This window comes from Bos mutus, chromosome 19, assembly GCF_027580195.1.
Source record: "Bos mutus isolate GX-2022 chromosome 19, NWIPB_WYAK_1.1, whole genome shotgun sequence".
NCBI classification, from domain to species: Eukaryota; Metazoa; Chordata; class Mammalia; order Artiodactyla; family Bovidae; genus Bos; species Bos mutus.
This window is the reverse complement of record NC_091635.1, coordinates 25,779,838-25,795,035: the sequence shown is the minus strand read 5'-3', so window position 1 is coordinate 25,795,035 and position 15,198 is coordinate 25,779,838. Positions and strand designations below refer to the sequence as shown.

The 15,198-nt window shown below is 46.1% G+C and overlaps 1 protein-coding gene across 3 annotated transcripts in view; it reads right to left on the bottom strand.

Annotated features, from left to right (window-relative positions):
* SOCS7 (suppressor of cytokine signaling 7) overlaps positions 1–12,392 on the bottom strand; it is a 34,148-nt gene extending 21,756 nt beyond the window's left edge. The window contains exons 1-4 of one of the 3 annotated variants that reach the window (XM_005911841.3): positions 11,242–12,392; positions 3,883–3,947; positions 1,208–1,312; positions 627–728 (exon numbers count right to left, since the gene is read on the bottom strand). In XM_005911841.3, the coding sequence (XP_005911903.3) occupies positions 627–728; positions 1,208–1,312; positions 3,883–3,947; positions 11,242–12,209 (1,240 nt within the window). In that variant the 5' untranslated portion in view covers positions 12,210–12,392. The remainder of the gene's footprint in view (positions 1–626; positions 729–1,207; positions 1,313–3,882; positions 3,948–11,241) is intronic. The other 2 variants (XM_070389759.1, XM_070389760.1) reach the window with 2 other exon arrangements.
* Between the last annotated feature and the right edge of the window lie 2,806 nt (positions 12,393–15,198).

Here is a 15,198-nt window from a genome sequence, read left to right as displayed (position 1 = left end):
TCAGGGCCTGCACCAGCCTAGAGCGATTCCAACTTCTCCCACCTCGAGGTGAAGTGCCGGTAAGGCAGCCTTGGAAATAGTGACTCTCTTAACTTGCCCAGGAAGAGCAACGATTTTGCCAAGCAAGTAGATTTTGTCAGGCAAGTAGAAAAGAATGCTGATTTCATTCATTTTATTCTTTGGGCACTGGGGGCTGGTCAAGCAGGTATGGGCTACTGAATGCTTGGTACTTATTTACAAGGCTGCAGTAAATGCTAAAAGCTTAGAAAGATCACAGAACTTTGAAAACCAGCAACATATTAAACCTCCTCACTCTACTGAAATTAAGGCAGTTTCCTAAGTGATATTGACTCGAGGATTGCAAACAAGTTTCAGTAGCAAAGAGACAAAAAAAATCCAACAGTCTTTTATCTCTACCAAAACTCAGATTTGCCTCCATAAAGAAAACAGGCTAAAATAACCAGTGCTTGGCCTCATTTCCAAGGAATTCTGGTCCAGCCAAGGGGATATGATTTAAGCTTTCTCCTAAGTTCTTTTATTTCCATAAATAGATCTTTCCCATCCTTCAAAAGTGTTTCACTTTGTTCTCCCCACTCTTGCAAGTCTTGCCTCTAAGCTAAGCTAACCTGGGGCATGGGGTGGAGGAGGCGGAGGTAAGGGGAAAGACTGCAGGGAAGACCCCATCGGAGCCACAAGGACAGATGTAGGCAGCGTCCCACTGATATCATCTAGAAGAGAGAACAAAAGCAAGAGGTTCAGAAATACGGGCACAGAATGAGCACAGGGAAGGCAGAGGAGAGGGAAGAGGATCATCAGGCTGCCCTCGGGGGCAAAATGGCCTGAGCTTCACCCTGTCTTTTTTGCACAGAGGGCCACAATCATCTTAATCTGGTTTCCTTTGCTTGAAAGTAGGAAAGTAAGGATATCCCCAAAGCTGCCCACTGGCAGTAGATTCAGAACAAGATAAATACTCTTTATAAATAAATAAAGATTGAAATAATATATGGACAGTAGATGTTACAGCATGCAGGTAAGAGACCCACTTAACCACTTTGGAAATGAGAGGGGTGCTGAGAATGGGACAAGAAATATAATAACTGGGTCATCATTAGAAACCCAGGAGTCTGTTTGGTTCCTGGCAAAGAACAACAGGTCGACAGAGCTCACCCTCCCACAGGGCAAGAAGGAAGAGGGGAGGAAACTATACCTAGGAGGCTGAGGCTTCTTCTTGGAGGAGGAGGGGGAGTTGGAGGGTGTGGAGAGGTCAGGCCCCGCTGAGAGATGTCCACGTCCACAAGAGACACTGTTTCACCTGAGGGATTCACGGAGCAAGCGTGTTACAGCAGCACCTGGCCCAAAGCCACGGCCAGGAAGCAAAGGGAGGCAGAGAGCAAGCAAGGGACGCCAGAGGTCCATGGCTCTCAGAAAGTTCAAAATCTAATGCTCCCACGGCTGGAATCCCCCTAGTCCGGACACCTGAGAAGTCAATTTTAAATTCCATTATTCCTTTACTCTGTTACAGATCAAGGATCTTTAAGACAAAATCATGGGATTGACAGTGGAAAAGCCAACTAATGCTGGCTCTGCCACTGAGGATATAACCTTGAACAAGAAGTCTTCTTTATTCAAATGGAACCCACATCATTCATTTTTACAGATTTATGTATCAATTTTTGCCTCGGGGAGCAAGGCTAGCAACTTTTTACAAGCCCAAATGGACACGGACAGCAAGCACTATTAAAATACAAGAACTGTTAAGCTGAATCCAGATAAAGGTCCCAATGTTAGCCCCAACTTCTTCCTAAATGGGGTTTTCCACATCGAGATTTTCCAGAATAGTCACTCCTAAGAGGCCCAACCATTTCAGATATCAACTAATTCCTAACACTTGAGGCTACAAAGGCTGAGAAGTACATTTACAACCCTGATAATTAATTACTTCCACAGTCAGGCAAAAGTCAGGTAAGCTTAGAGGAAGCTTCTCAGTAGGAACTGGGGCAGAGGGAGGTACACATGGTTTGTCTTACTTTCCAGCATGTTATGCAGTTCTGTTCTCTACCACATTCACTCCTTCTTGCCACCCAGCACAGCTACCCTCTCTCCTCATGAATCACCAGAGAATGAAGGCTATTTTATCAACCTTCTGTTGAAGGTCGCAAAGAGTCAGTTTGTTTTGGTAGATCTTATCCACAAGTCAGAATTTGGGATTTCTCTAATTTGGCCCGTAGGGTGTTATTTCCAACACCTTTTTCTTTTGTAGGAAGCTGAATTAGCCCCTAGCTAGAATCTTAATGTTCCCCAGTTAAGAAAATGAGGTAACAAATATCTCTAAAAGACCAGAAACTGGACATTCAGAATCTAATACAGTTTGTGGTGTTTTTTTTTTTTTTTTTTTCCTCCAACAAAGGTCTTGAACACTAAGACAAGCAGAAAAGCTCTTCCAAAAGCCATCAGTGGAACTTCTAGGAATTCATCACACAGCTTAATTACTGAGGGCCTAGCTGCCCAGGGCTTCCCCTGTGGCTCAGCTGGTAAAGAATCTGCCTGCAATGTGGGAGACTTGGGTTCCATCCCTGGGTAGGGAAGATCCCCTGGAGAAAGGAAAGGTTACCCACTCCAGTATTCTGGCCTAAAGAATTCCATGGACAGTCCATGAGGTCTCAAAGAGTCAGACAGGAATGAGCGACTTTCACTTTCACTTTAGCTGCCCAGAGCAATGCAATGAGCCCAGGTTTCCGGAAGGGTCAGAAAGGTCTAGCTTGTAGGTAGTATAGCACTTAAAGGAAATAACTCAAGACAGCTAAGGTTCTTTGAAATAAGAACATGGGACCTGAAACTACAAATGTGGGTTTCATTACTTTAAAAGGGAAACAACTACTAACTAGAAAGACATTCTGCTACAGGGTAAGATCCTTTAATTCCTTGCTTGGGCTAAGAACAGAGGTCCTCCTTCTCCACCGGTGCCTATTACAGGCACCAAACTCACCTGTTCTGACAGTTCACAGCAGTCTACTCAGTAATGGGGGTTCCACTAGACTGTTGAACATTTTCCTGAAAATGTCCAGTCCCAGATTATAATTCTTGTAATCATCTTTTTCAAGGGACACAATATCCAACAGAGTTTGAAACTAGGATTTGGGTTAAAGGACTCTCAGCCACACCCAGTGAGGAGCACTCAGTTTCTGAAACTTGAGGCTGTGTGCTCCAGATGTCCTTTTCTACAGCTCATTCAAGCAGAAACTCCACACCTGACTCAGAACAAAAGGTTTCCCTCTCAGAAAAACCTCCCCTTCAAAGGAGAAGGTGAAAGGATATTTGACCACTTTCTTACTTTAGCAACTGTGTTCCCTGCTGCATGAGGAGAGACTTAAATTAGATCCAATAAGAACTCTTAACAGCTGCAAGAACTGTTAGCTCCCAAAATGGGTAAGACAAGAGTTCATGTGATTCCCCTTTGCCCAAAGTCTTTAAAAATAGACCAGATCATCGTGGATCATGTTTATTAGATAATCCATGAACTCCCTTTGGAAGCAGGCACAGGAACTATATGACTTCCAGAGTCCTTTATGTGCTATGAGCCTATAAATTTGTATTTCCTACTTTTAATTTATACGTGATGACCCTGAACTAAAGCCTGCATAACTGCCAGGGCCACCTAATTACCAGCAAGCAGTCTCTACCTCAAATTATAAAGCATCCAAAGTTAAGAACACATTCCACAACTTAAAAATAGCGTCACCCCAAACCCAGCAGGCAGGGAATGAAGAAAATAACTGCAGACATGCCTGCAGCTCCCTCTGCGATGCATCTGCAAGTGTTTCCTGACACGTCTCAGAACAGTCCTGCTTTTAGATGTTACAGAAGAAGAAACAGATCACCTACCTGTGAACAGCGGGCTGAAGGAGACTGGAGAAAAGGCACTTTGAGTTCTTGTCAACCTGGGTTTCCTGAGGGGCGAGAAAGCACACAGAGAATGAGGCGGAGAATGCACACACATGCATTTAAATCACTGCAGCGCTCAATCCCAGATGCACTGAAAAATAAAGCAAACCCGAGTCACTGTCAACCACGCTTTTGTAATAAAGACTAAAATTTAAAGAGGGAAAAATAATTAAGGCGATTCCTTAGATAGATTTGGCTACAGAATTCACCAGCCTACAAAGCAATAAGAAATCTCTTTGGAGCTTTCCACACCCATCACCTTAAAAGAGTAAAACATCTTGAGTGGTAATTAGTAAGTCCATTTCTAGAGGAAGGAATTCAGATGCAGAGTTGATTCTCACAGGAAAGCCAAGAGAAAGGCTCTTAATCTGAACAGGTGCCACTTCAGAGCACCAGCTTTCCCTCTGGGCCTGCTCTTAGGAGCAGGAGATCCCAAAGTGAACCAGGCAGGATTTTTGGATTTGAGAATAGAACTACAGGATATACATGCAATCTTCAACCAGTAAGGCCTCTGATTTCTGCAAAATGCCCCCAAGCCATGGGTCAAAGCCAACAGCCAACAAGGGAGCCTCTTCAAGTTAAGATGCTCTGCCTGGCACCCAAAGAAGCTGGCCTCTTCTTTTTTGAGCTGCCAGTCATAGACCCCCCCACCACCCCATGCCTGTTCGTGATGCTGCTCCCAAACCAGCTGGAAAACCCAGATCTCTGAAGACACACCAAAGGTAACTTCACATTGCACCAATTTCAACTGGCTTTGGGTGAGAAATGAAATGAAAGGAATCCAAAAGACTGATAAAAGTCTTTCTGATAGAAATGTGCTAATCACCTCAGGATGACTGAACTGACTATAAGAGAAAGAAGTGGAGGTGATGAAAATATGCTATATCTTGATTGTGGAAGAGGTTATGATTTTGACATCTGTCAAAATTAACAGAACTAAGCAATAAAAAAAAAGGTGACTTTTAGGTGGTATATAAATTGTATCTCAATAAATAAGCCCTTAAAAAAAAAATCCACCACCAAATTAAATGCCTGACTCTACACCTTAGAGCTGGCTCACTTTCCAAAATTACTCTCACCCAAAGGTTTAAATAAAACTTCAACTGCACCAAGAGATGGGGAAAAGCAAAGAAAATCCAAAATGAAATCCTACTTTGAATTATTTGACTTTGGATGATCTTTATGCATTTATGTTTTAACGCAGATGTCTGTGCTTCTCAGAACTCACTTCAAACAGAATTTCAAAACCATACTGTGAAGACCTTACTCAGAAATAGCTGAGATGCTGGATTCCTGACCCATCTCACACTCCCTCTGTAGCCGCCTCCATGCTGAGACTTGAGAAGTCTAATGACGGTGCCGACTGTGAACGCCCCGCCCACAGCACACACAGGAGAGGTGGCTGCATCAAAAAAAGACAGGCGCACACACAGTCCCTGTATTTATAAAAGTTGCTTGTGGCAGTCTGCAGCTTAGTCCCAACACTCCAGAGGTCTGGGATGGAAAACGAATTCCACTGGACATTAACTTTAAGACTAAAGAGTGTCCAAGCTGATTTCTATTCGGTAACTTGCGGATACAACATTAAACTCAGCAAGCAGAAACCTGAAGCACTGGCCTCTCAGAGGGTTCACACCTCAGCCATTTGGCTGGTTGCCTCTTTTCAAAGGAAGCTGCAATGCTTTGCCATCTGCCCATGCTGAGGACGAAGCTCCTCGGTGCCAAGCGCTGAAGAACAGCAGCACCCAATGCACACATCCTGCCGAGGCCTCCTCACTCCAGCTCTTCTCCCCATCCCCGACATTTTGAAGAAGAAAATCACAGTTTCTAGGATCTAGAAAAAGAAATATATATGACTCTAAACCCAGGCAGAGCCATTTGAGCATCTCAGAATGGTTTTTTTCGGACAAATAAGGAAGCTTAGAGAGGTAGAAGGTCTAAGAGGCTGAAAGGCCAGTAACAAATATAAGTGCTTCCTTCTCTCTTTGGGGAGATATTGTCTAACTAAAAATCCAAAGCAGTTTCCCTCTCAAGGATCCTGAGAGCATTCTAATGGCAGTCATTCATGGAAAGACCAATCTAGACAACTATAAAAAACAAAGCAAGGGAATGATTAACATAAAATTGAGGATGGTGGTCACACGGGGGAGGGGGGAGTTGTAATCAGGAAGCCACACTCAGGGGTCTTCAAAGATACTGATAACATGTTATTTGTTAAGCTTAGTGATGGTTACCTAATATACATTTCATTATTATTATAGTATATACATTTTATAAATTTCTTTTTGTATATCTGAAACATTTAAAATGATAATCATTCTAAGCTAGATATGCTGTTTTTTGGAAACCAACAAGAATGATATGGCTCCAGGTAAAATTTTTAACTAACCCTTCTATACGACATTCCATATTATTCTCCTCCTCCCCAAATCACCTTGACAAGCATTAGGGTACAAAGTTAAGCCACTGTAACTCTGCCAGTGGACTACTTGCATCTTAGCAGCAGAAAGACCTGAAGGATGATGTCAGTAGGACTGGTGGGCTATGCCTCAGGTGGCAAGCAGAAGACCTTAGGTCTTCTCTGCGGCTAGCTGTGCTTTGTGTCAGCTATGCACTGCTTGTGCTGCGGGTAACAAAGACATAGGATGTCTCTGTCCACTTCCACTCTGCAAATTACTAATTAAATGGCAACAGATCTGTGGGATAAAAGGAGTTAAAAACATTAGACTAGACAGGTTGACAACACACTGATATAACTACTGGCCACTTTTCAAATTCCTTGAAACCTAAAATACAAACAATGACATAGTAATGCTCTTTCTCTCTTGTCCATAAATCCCCTCTACAGTGTCCTAAGACTTACACATGTCCTTTGCTAACTTTTAATGTAGGATCCAAGTATCAGGTTTTGCAGCCACAATTTACCTCTGCCCCTGTTAAAGCACACAGTGCCAAGTCCGCCAGCCTGTGCCATTTCCAACACATCACAAGCCAGTGTCTGTTCATGTGCTACAGGCACAAAAACCATGTGCTCGTTTTTAGTTCCAATACACAGACATCTGTGCAACAAGGTCAGATCCAAAACTCCACCATAAACCAACTAAAGAACCTATGGAGGGAACTTCCAGGGAAAAGCCCAGAGGGGTAGCCCAAGATCTAAAACCTTAGAAATGATGTCAGTGGGCAAAATGTAAAGGAGTAAAAGACACAAGACTCAAAGGGACAGAGATTTCTAAAGCCAGGTTGCTCATTCCAAAACAGAGCTGCCAACCACAACCACTTCATGGAAAAATAGTTGAAAAGATCAACAGAATATGGACCCAAAACCTAAACACAAAGGCAGACCCTCTTCACCACACCATAAAATCATTTTTCTCTCAGTATGTCATGCTCTTTCTCAAAAAGACTCTCTTAGACCTGAAGACTCAAGAAAACAGAGAAAAGGGTTTCTCGGGTCTGCCAGGTCTATCCAAGACAGCAGGGCCCCAAACTGATGCCAAGGCAGCCTTTCTTTCCAAAATTGTATCTTTTTTCCCAAACAAATAGATAGGAAACCACTACAAAACTGTTCTCCATTTTTCCACCTCACAACTATGAAGACTGCCAGCAATAGCCTCAATCGTTAAGTAGGATTAAAAAAAAAAAAACCCTTGAGAAATGAACAAGGTACCCATTTCCAACCAAATGTGTATTATGGAATGCTTCAAAAAAAGTCGGGTTGAATGCTATTTCTCACCAAATACAAAGGAAGACAATCAGCTAAACATATGTGAACCAGACAAGGGAACTTAACTGGTTTTCCTGAAATAGCAATCCTATATAACACCGAAGCCCACAGGCATCAAGCCCAGCTCTCTGAATTTCAACATATGTGTCTTACACAGCCTAGCCCAGTTCTCCAGAACAGAAACCTGATTAGCTGGTGAGCCCATGTATTCCTTCACTTCAAGAGTTCTCTAAGTGAACTCATACTAGACCTCAGGACCTAAGACTCAGTGTATCCAGGAAGGTCAACTTAGCAGACTCCAAAGCATGTGAAAGGAACTAAAGTCTTGTTTAATGTTAAAATATGAGGGACTTCCCTCGTGGTCCAGTGGCTAAGACTGCAGGTAGCCTGGGTTCAATCCCTGGTCAAGGAACTAGATTCTTGTGTCCTGCAACTAAAGATAGCAGCCAAATAAATAAATATATATATTTTTTTTAATATGGAAACTGTTAAGTCTTGTAAAATGATCATGGGGGACTTCCCTTGTGGTTCAGTAAGACTCTGTGCTTCCACCGCAGGGGGTGCAGGTTAGTTTCTCTGGTCAAGGAACTAAGATCCTGCATGCCATGCAGCGCTGCCAAAAAAACACAAAATTTAAAATAACTGTACGAGGGCTTCCCTGGTGGTCCAACGGTTGGGAGGCGGCCTGCCACTGCAGGGAACACAGGTTCAATCCCTGCTCTGAGAAGATCCCATATACCCTGAGGCGAATACTGACTCAGTGCTCCAGAGTCCACAAGCCACAACTACTGAAGCCTAGAGGCTGTGCTCCGGAACAAGAGAGGCCACTGCAATGAGAAGCCTGTGCACTGCAACGAAGACTGGCCCCCACTCACTGAAACTAGAGAAGGCTCGTGCACAGCAATGGAGACACAGCACAGCCAAAAAAAAAGACTGTTGGAGATACTTTCTCGTGACAGCTGTGGGAAAGGCAAATACTGAGAAGAGCAAAGAGAATCATGCCTAGAGGTTACTGCAAAATCCCCAAATTATACAGCAAAGACCGCAGAGACTCATAATTAACTCCAACCAACAATAAGAAGCCAGGGATACACCTTCTGGCAAAGGGCTGACATTTCTCATGGCTTCCAGGTCCTACCAATCGAAACAAGAGAACAAGCTAAAAATCCAAACTTATCCTTCCTCCCAACAGGGCAGACTTACTGAGGTGTAGAGCCACAGAAATCACAACTACCCTGGCCAGACTTACAAGTTTCTCACAGCTGCAAGACTGCCAGCAAGACTGGCACATAGTAAGCTATGGAAAAGCTAACGAGAAAATCTAACAGTAAATCCTAAGCATTTTTTAAAACTTCACCAGTTCTATTTTACTACCTCTCCTCCAAAGGCAAAAAATATCCCATCTTAATTTCTCTTGTCTTCACTCTATTCCTATAAGGTCAGGAACAAGACAGGAATCACTCCCATTTTACAGCTTAAAAAAGGAGGGAAGCATGAAGAAAACAAAATCGGGCTGCATCTCACAGGTGATGTTGGAGTCCTACATGGAATCCAGATGTTCACATTCTCTGTACAACATGTGCCTCCTAACAGCAGTCAACCAAACGTTCATACATGAATACCTAGCTCTTCTCCAATTCATCAGAAAAAGTTCTTGGACCAAGAAATGTAATTCTCCAGTGCCCTGAACTAAGCTTCTTTGCAGAGCTACAGACCAATTTGCTCTGCAGGAGAAATCGGTATTGTGCTTAGCGTGAGGGTTGGTGACAGAGCAGCCAATGACCATTAAATTCTGCTTCCAAAGGCAAAAAACCGTATAATGTTATATACCTTTTCCTGTTCCTAATCTATTAGATGTTGCAGCTAATTTCACGCCACACCTCATATTTGGTGTCTCTGGAATCTTAGACCAAGTCCTGGTCAATATGGAACAAAGGCAGGACAAACCACAAGAAAATTAGCAATCTATCCTAGGTCATTACCCACAGCTTCAATCCTGCCCTGCCCCCAGCAAATGAAAATTTCATCTACACCGCTAAGTGGAGCATCGAATGAAGAGCCTACCAGAAAAAAGCTGCTTCAGCAGCCACATGCTTTTTCAGACCTGAGCTCCCAGCGTGAGTTTATTGGGAGGCAAATGGTGAAACATACATTTACCTGAAAGGACAACACGCCTCAACTTACTGGTTTCTTCAGGGAGTTTAGGTTTTGTCTGATCCCAAGATGAGACCCTGGCAAGCTGTTCAGAAAAGGCAACAAAATCAAACTGACCAGGAATTTCCTGGAGGTCCAGTGATTAGGACTCCACACTTCCACTGCAGGGAACACAAGTTCCATCCCCCCAGGCCATGCGGCCAACAAGAATAACAAAAAAGTGATCCCATACTTTCCTCTTGGAGTAAAAGTTCCTTTGAAAGGAGAAGTCCATGGATGAGTGATTTTCAGTCCAGATCATATGAGGGAGTTTTTTTTTAATTCAAATCTTGGGGCCGTCTGATCTTTTCCCAAAGCTCCCCATGTGATTCTGGTGCACAGTAAAATTCTCAATTTGTCTACCTGTTTTTTAGCCTTGGGTTGTGGCTACTGGTGCATCTTATGAGCTGCACCAAAACCAATTCCAAACGTTCTAAGAACCCATTCAGCAGTGCAAACCACAATGGCAGTTACCACAAGAGAAAATCTAACACTGGATGTCAGAGAGCTGTCTGCACTTCAGAAATGCAGAAAAAAATCTATGTCTAAGTTTGGAATTTTCATCAACTGGGGTAGAATTCATGTACAGGTGGCCCAGTGGTATAGAATCTGCCTGCCAATGCAGGACATGCAAGAGATGCAGTTTCAACCCCTGGGTGGGGAAGATCCCCTGGAGCAGGAAATGGCAACCCATGCCAGTATTCTTGCCTGGAGAATTCCATGAACAGAGGAGCCTTGTGGGTCGCAGAGTCAGACAGGACTGAGTATGCATGCACATCATACTTAGAATTCTCATACAGGTTTGAGAACAAGGCTATTTTCTATTCTCACAGTGGTTAGCACACAGGCTTGAGATATCAAGTATGTCTAAGTAACCAATCAAGAAAACATTAAAATTTTGACTAGAGATGCCCAGATGACTGCTGGCCTACAACTACACAAGTTTGTCACATCATTTGCATGCATGAGTGTGAAGGGGGTGCTGGTACACAGAAAGAATAAGCAAGGTGGTCAAACTCAAACTTTCTGCCCCAAAGGCCACACCTTTCCAGCAAGCTTCCTGCCAGGGGTAATGGTAGACACAAACCTTGAAAAAACTTTAAAAGCTGGGCCGGGGTGGGGTGGTTTCAAATCATCGCCCAGAGAGATGCTAACCAGCTGAGAAGTGGGGGTGGGGGTGGGGGGGTAGTGAAGGCTGCTCCCACAAACAACTCTGACTTTTGGAAGATATTACCACCTTTAGCCCCAAGTCTCTGCCTCCTGATGAAGGCCACACGTTAAGAACCGTCAGGATCTTTTTTTAGCAGTAGAATAAAAGGGAAATGAAAAGAGAAAAGGAAGTTTGTCAGCCAACCCTAATGCCCCCGAGCCGGTCTCACCTCCCCGCGTCCAGCTCCCGGCCCGCAGAGCCGCCCATGTCTGTCAGGCTCGCAGCTGAAGCAGCCAGCTCTCCAGAAGGCCTCTTGCCGGCCCCATCCCCACCGCCAGAGCCACCGTTGCAGCTCTTCGTGCGGAAGAGGCGACTGAGGCGGATTTTGAGGGAGCCCTTCCGAGAAAGGCCGGCGAGTGGCCGGAGGGGCCCAGGAGGCGGCGGCGGCGGGGGAGGCTGCTGCGGCTGCTCCCCTCGACTCAAGCGCCCGGGAGGGACCAAGTCCTGCATCGGGAAGGGCACCGGGGGTAATTCAGGGCCGGGGGTCTGCAGTAGAAGCCGGCCGCCCCCTCCTCCTCCGCGGCCCGGGCTGCTGAGCTCCTCTTCCGAGCAGCTGTTAGTCTCCAGGCTCTCTGCCTCCGACTCCAAGCCCTCCAGGACCAGCAGCGCGTCGCTCGTTTCCGTGGGGTCCTCCCCGGCCTGCGGGGCGGCAGCAGGCGGCTGGGGCTGCGGAGGGGGCGGCTGCGGGGGACACGGGCACGGGCAGCAACCCCCGCCGACCGTCTTGACCCCCGGCCCAGCCGGCTGCCCGAGCCCCAGAGCGGCCAACTGCGCCTCTAGTCCAGCCGCCGGGCCCCAGGTCCGCTCGAGCGCCAACCCCGGCGGCAGGGCCTTGGGGTCCAGGGCACAGCGGTGCCGGGGACAGAGCAGTTCCGAGGGTCCCGGCTCCTGGGCCGCCTCCGCGTCCTCCTCCTCCGGCGGCCGACCCACGTTGCGGAACACCATCAGCTGAGGCGGCCTGGAGCCCCGCGGGCCGGGCCGCGCGAGGAAGGGTGGCGGCGCGGGGCCATGGCCCGGGGGCGGCGGCGGCGGGCCTGGCTCGGGGGCCGCCTCTCCATAGCCGAGCAGGCGGCTCAGGACGCGGTACGAAGCGGCCGCCGCCGCCGCCTCGCCATCCCGGAGCTCGGCCCCCTGCATCGGGGAGAGGGAGGGCGGGCGGCTGGGAGCCGGGCTGGGGTGGGGACTAGGCCGGGCCCCGCCGGAGCCCCGCCCGCCGCGGCCCCCGGAGCGACAGCGCTAACGGCCGCCGCGGCCTCTGCCTCATAGAGGGGGCGGGGGGCGCGCGGAGCCCAGCGCGAGCCCAGGCCGCGCGTCGCCGCCACCGAGCACCACCCCCAGATGGCGTCACTTCCGGGAGATGGTGGTCACGCCCCCTCCCCCAGGGCTTGCTCGCCCTGGCCTCTTCAGAGAGTGACGTTGCGCGAAGCCTGGGCCGCTATTGGTCGTGAGCTGCTTCTCGCCTGGCCTTTAGTCCTCAACCCGACCCTAGTTTTTCACTTCCCGGGCGCTCTGGGCGAAACCACCCCTTCGGGTGAGGGTAAGGTGGGATGGCCCTGGAAAGCCTGGTATCGTCCTGGGAGAGAGCCGCTGGCCTTGGGAGGACAATACCTCTGGCTCTGGTCCTACCTATGCAGCTTGCGACGTGTGACCGTGGCCGAGTCATTTGTTCATTGACTGTATCCCCGCCTTGGCATCCAATGAATATTTATAGAATGACACGTGAGGAATATGTTCTAGAGCCAGGGCTGTGCTGATAAATGTTGAACAGCCGACTGTTGGGAGAAAAGGGGAATGTATGCATATATATGTACATAAATTTATCATAAATTGTACTGATGTAAAGGATATGTAACACAGAATTTACAAATAATAATGCACACTTGCAAATTCTTTATAACCAATTTATTCTCACAGAATACTTTCATTGGCTTTTGCCAAACTCCTATATGGGTAGCCAAACTGGTTTCTATTGAGGCGGGGAATGTAATTGCGACATGGTTATTGGTTGATGTCCTCTGTCAGTGTAAGAAAAAAATGAATAAACAAAGACGTCTTAACTGTCAAATATGGGAGCAGCTTCCTTGCTGATCAGAAAACAGTTTTTAAATAACTGAAAGGATGTTTCCTCAAGCTTTGTCTATCCAGAACATAATGGCTACAGACATAATACATTCATTTAAAATCTGAATTATTATTCTTCATCAGTTTCTTAAATCTAGATAAAGAAAGAAACAATAAATCAAGTCCCTTTCTGTAGTGTTTGCCAATTCTATGGTGCAAAGATTCCCACCAAGGCTGGTTTCAGTCTACCATCCTGACTTTATTGAATATAGAGAATACTATTATGTGGTAGTTTCATATTATGTAGTAGAAACAGTAATACAAATAGCCTCAAGAGCATAGGTAAATAGTAATAGTAAGATTATTAAGAAGTGATGAGTTTGGGGAATTTATTACCTTTGTTTTTAATACATTTAATTATAAGTTTGTATGATTTGATTTTCAATAATTGGCTGTGTTTAACAACTGGCTTACAAAATTTCTGAAATTTTAACAATTGTCTTTCACAACCCAGTCCCACATCACCACTACACTTCAGTTTTCTCATCTGCAAACTCAGGATAAGGATTGCTCCTTTGCTTACCTGCAAGCATGCTGTGAAGATCAAACAAAATCAAGCCTGTGTAGAGGAGGAGTGACTGGAGGCAGGGAGACCAGTTTCTGCAATCATCCCATGAAGAGATGTTGAGGGATGCAAAGGATAAGGAGGAAGGATCATCTAGCAGTACTGAGCAACTTTAGTACCTGAAGGTGCATTGAGGGGTCGATAGTCTAGCCATCCGCTCTGAGTTTTACAGCCAGAGAGACCTTTTAAAACTGTATTCGCCAGTAACCTGTGATTATAACCCTCTGTGGTTTCCCATCGTTCTTAGGCTAAAGATAGAACTCCTTAAGGAGGCCTATGGAGTCCTGTGTGATCCGACCCCTGCTTCTCTGGCCTCATCTTCCACCAAGCTCCACCTTGTTCTCTCTGCCCTGCAGTTCCAGGAGCTCCCTGGGTCAGGCTCACACGTTATGGCCATTGCATAAGTGATTCCCTTTTCTTGAAAGGCCTTTTCCCTCCATTTTTTGCTTCCTACTCATCCTTCAAGTTAAACTTACTCCTTTCTACCTCAGGGAAATCTCCTTGCCTGGGTAATTCCTCCTCACTGAGTTCTAAGACTACTCTTTTGTTGCACTTAATTGCACAAGTGTGATTTGTCACCTGTCTGTGGAGTTATTTGATTAAAGTCTGTCTTCCCTACTAAACCATCAGCTCCGTGAGAGCAGGGGTCTAGTTTGCTTTTTGTCCATCATGGACTTTCCAATGCCAAGGACTGCCTGGCACAGAGTAGGCCCTTGATACATGGAATGATTGTTCCATGCTTGTAAGAGACTCCTGATAACAAATTGATCTCTGATTCTGCACAACAGAATTAATAACCTCCCTTGCCCATGAAAAAAACTGAAGTTACTTACCTAAGGTCACAGAGTCCATAAAGGTGCAATGGAATTCAAAACCAGTTCTGATCCCAAAGAGTATATTTTCTACCCTCTCTCCCTCAGCTCCCTCTTAGGTGTCACTTAAATTTCTGGAGAAAAGAAGAGAAATTGTTATAGGATCATAGAACACCAGAGGCCTAAGAAGACCATCCAAACAAGACCCTGGTTATTTCTAGAAAATTCTGGCTGGGGAACAGATTACCCCATCAATGCAAGGTCTTGAAGCTCTGCAGCACCCTCTGCTGTCCAGCTAATTTCTTGGCCCCAGAGGGAAGCCGGCCATGTCTGCTCCCTGGGTTATCTCCACCAGCCCAGAGCACACAGAGGCCAGGGCAAGGAATGCTGCCTTTCTCCCTTTCCCTTAATATCCAGGCCTGTAGCCCAGTTCCTGGAAAAAATATCAAAAATTAAGTTCCAAGTAAAGGAAGTGGAGAAGGAAATGGCAACCCACTCCAGTGTTCTTGCCTGGAGAATCCCAGGGATGGTGGAGCCTGGTGGGCTGCCGTCTATGGGGTTGCACAGAGTCGGACACGACTGAAGCGACTTAGCAGCAGCAAAGGAAGTGTATTTTTGTGTGAGTTGG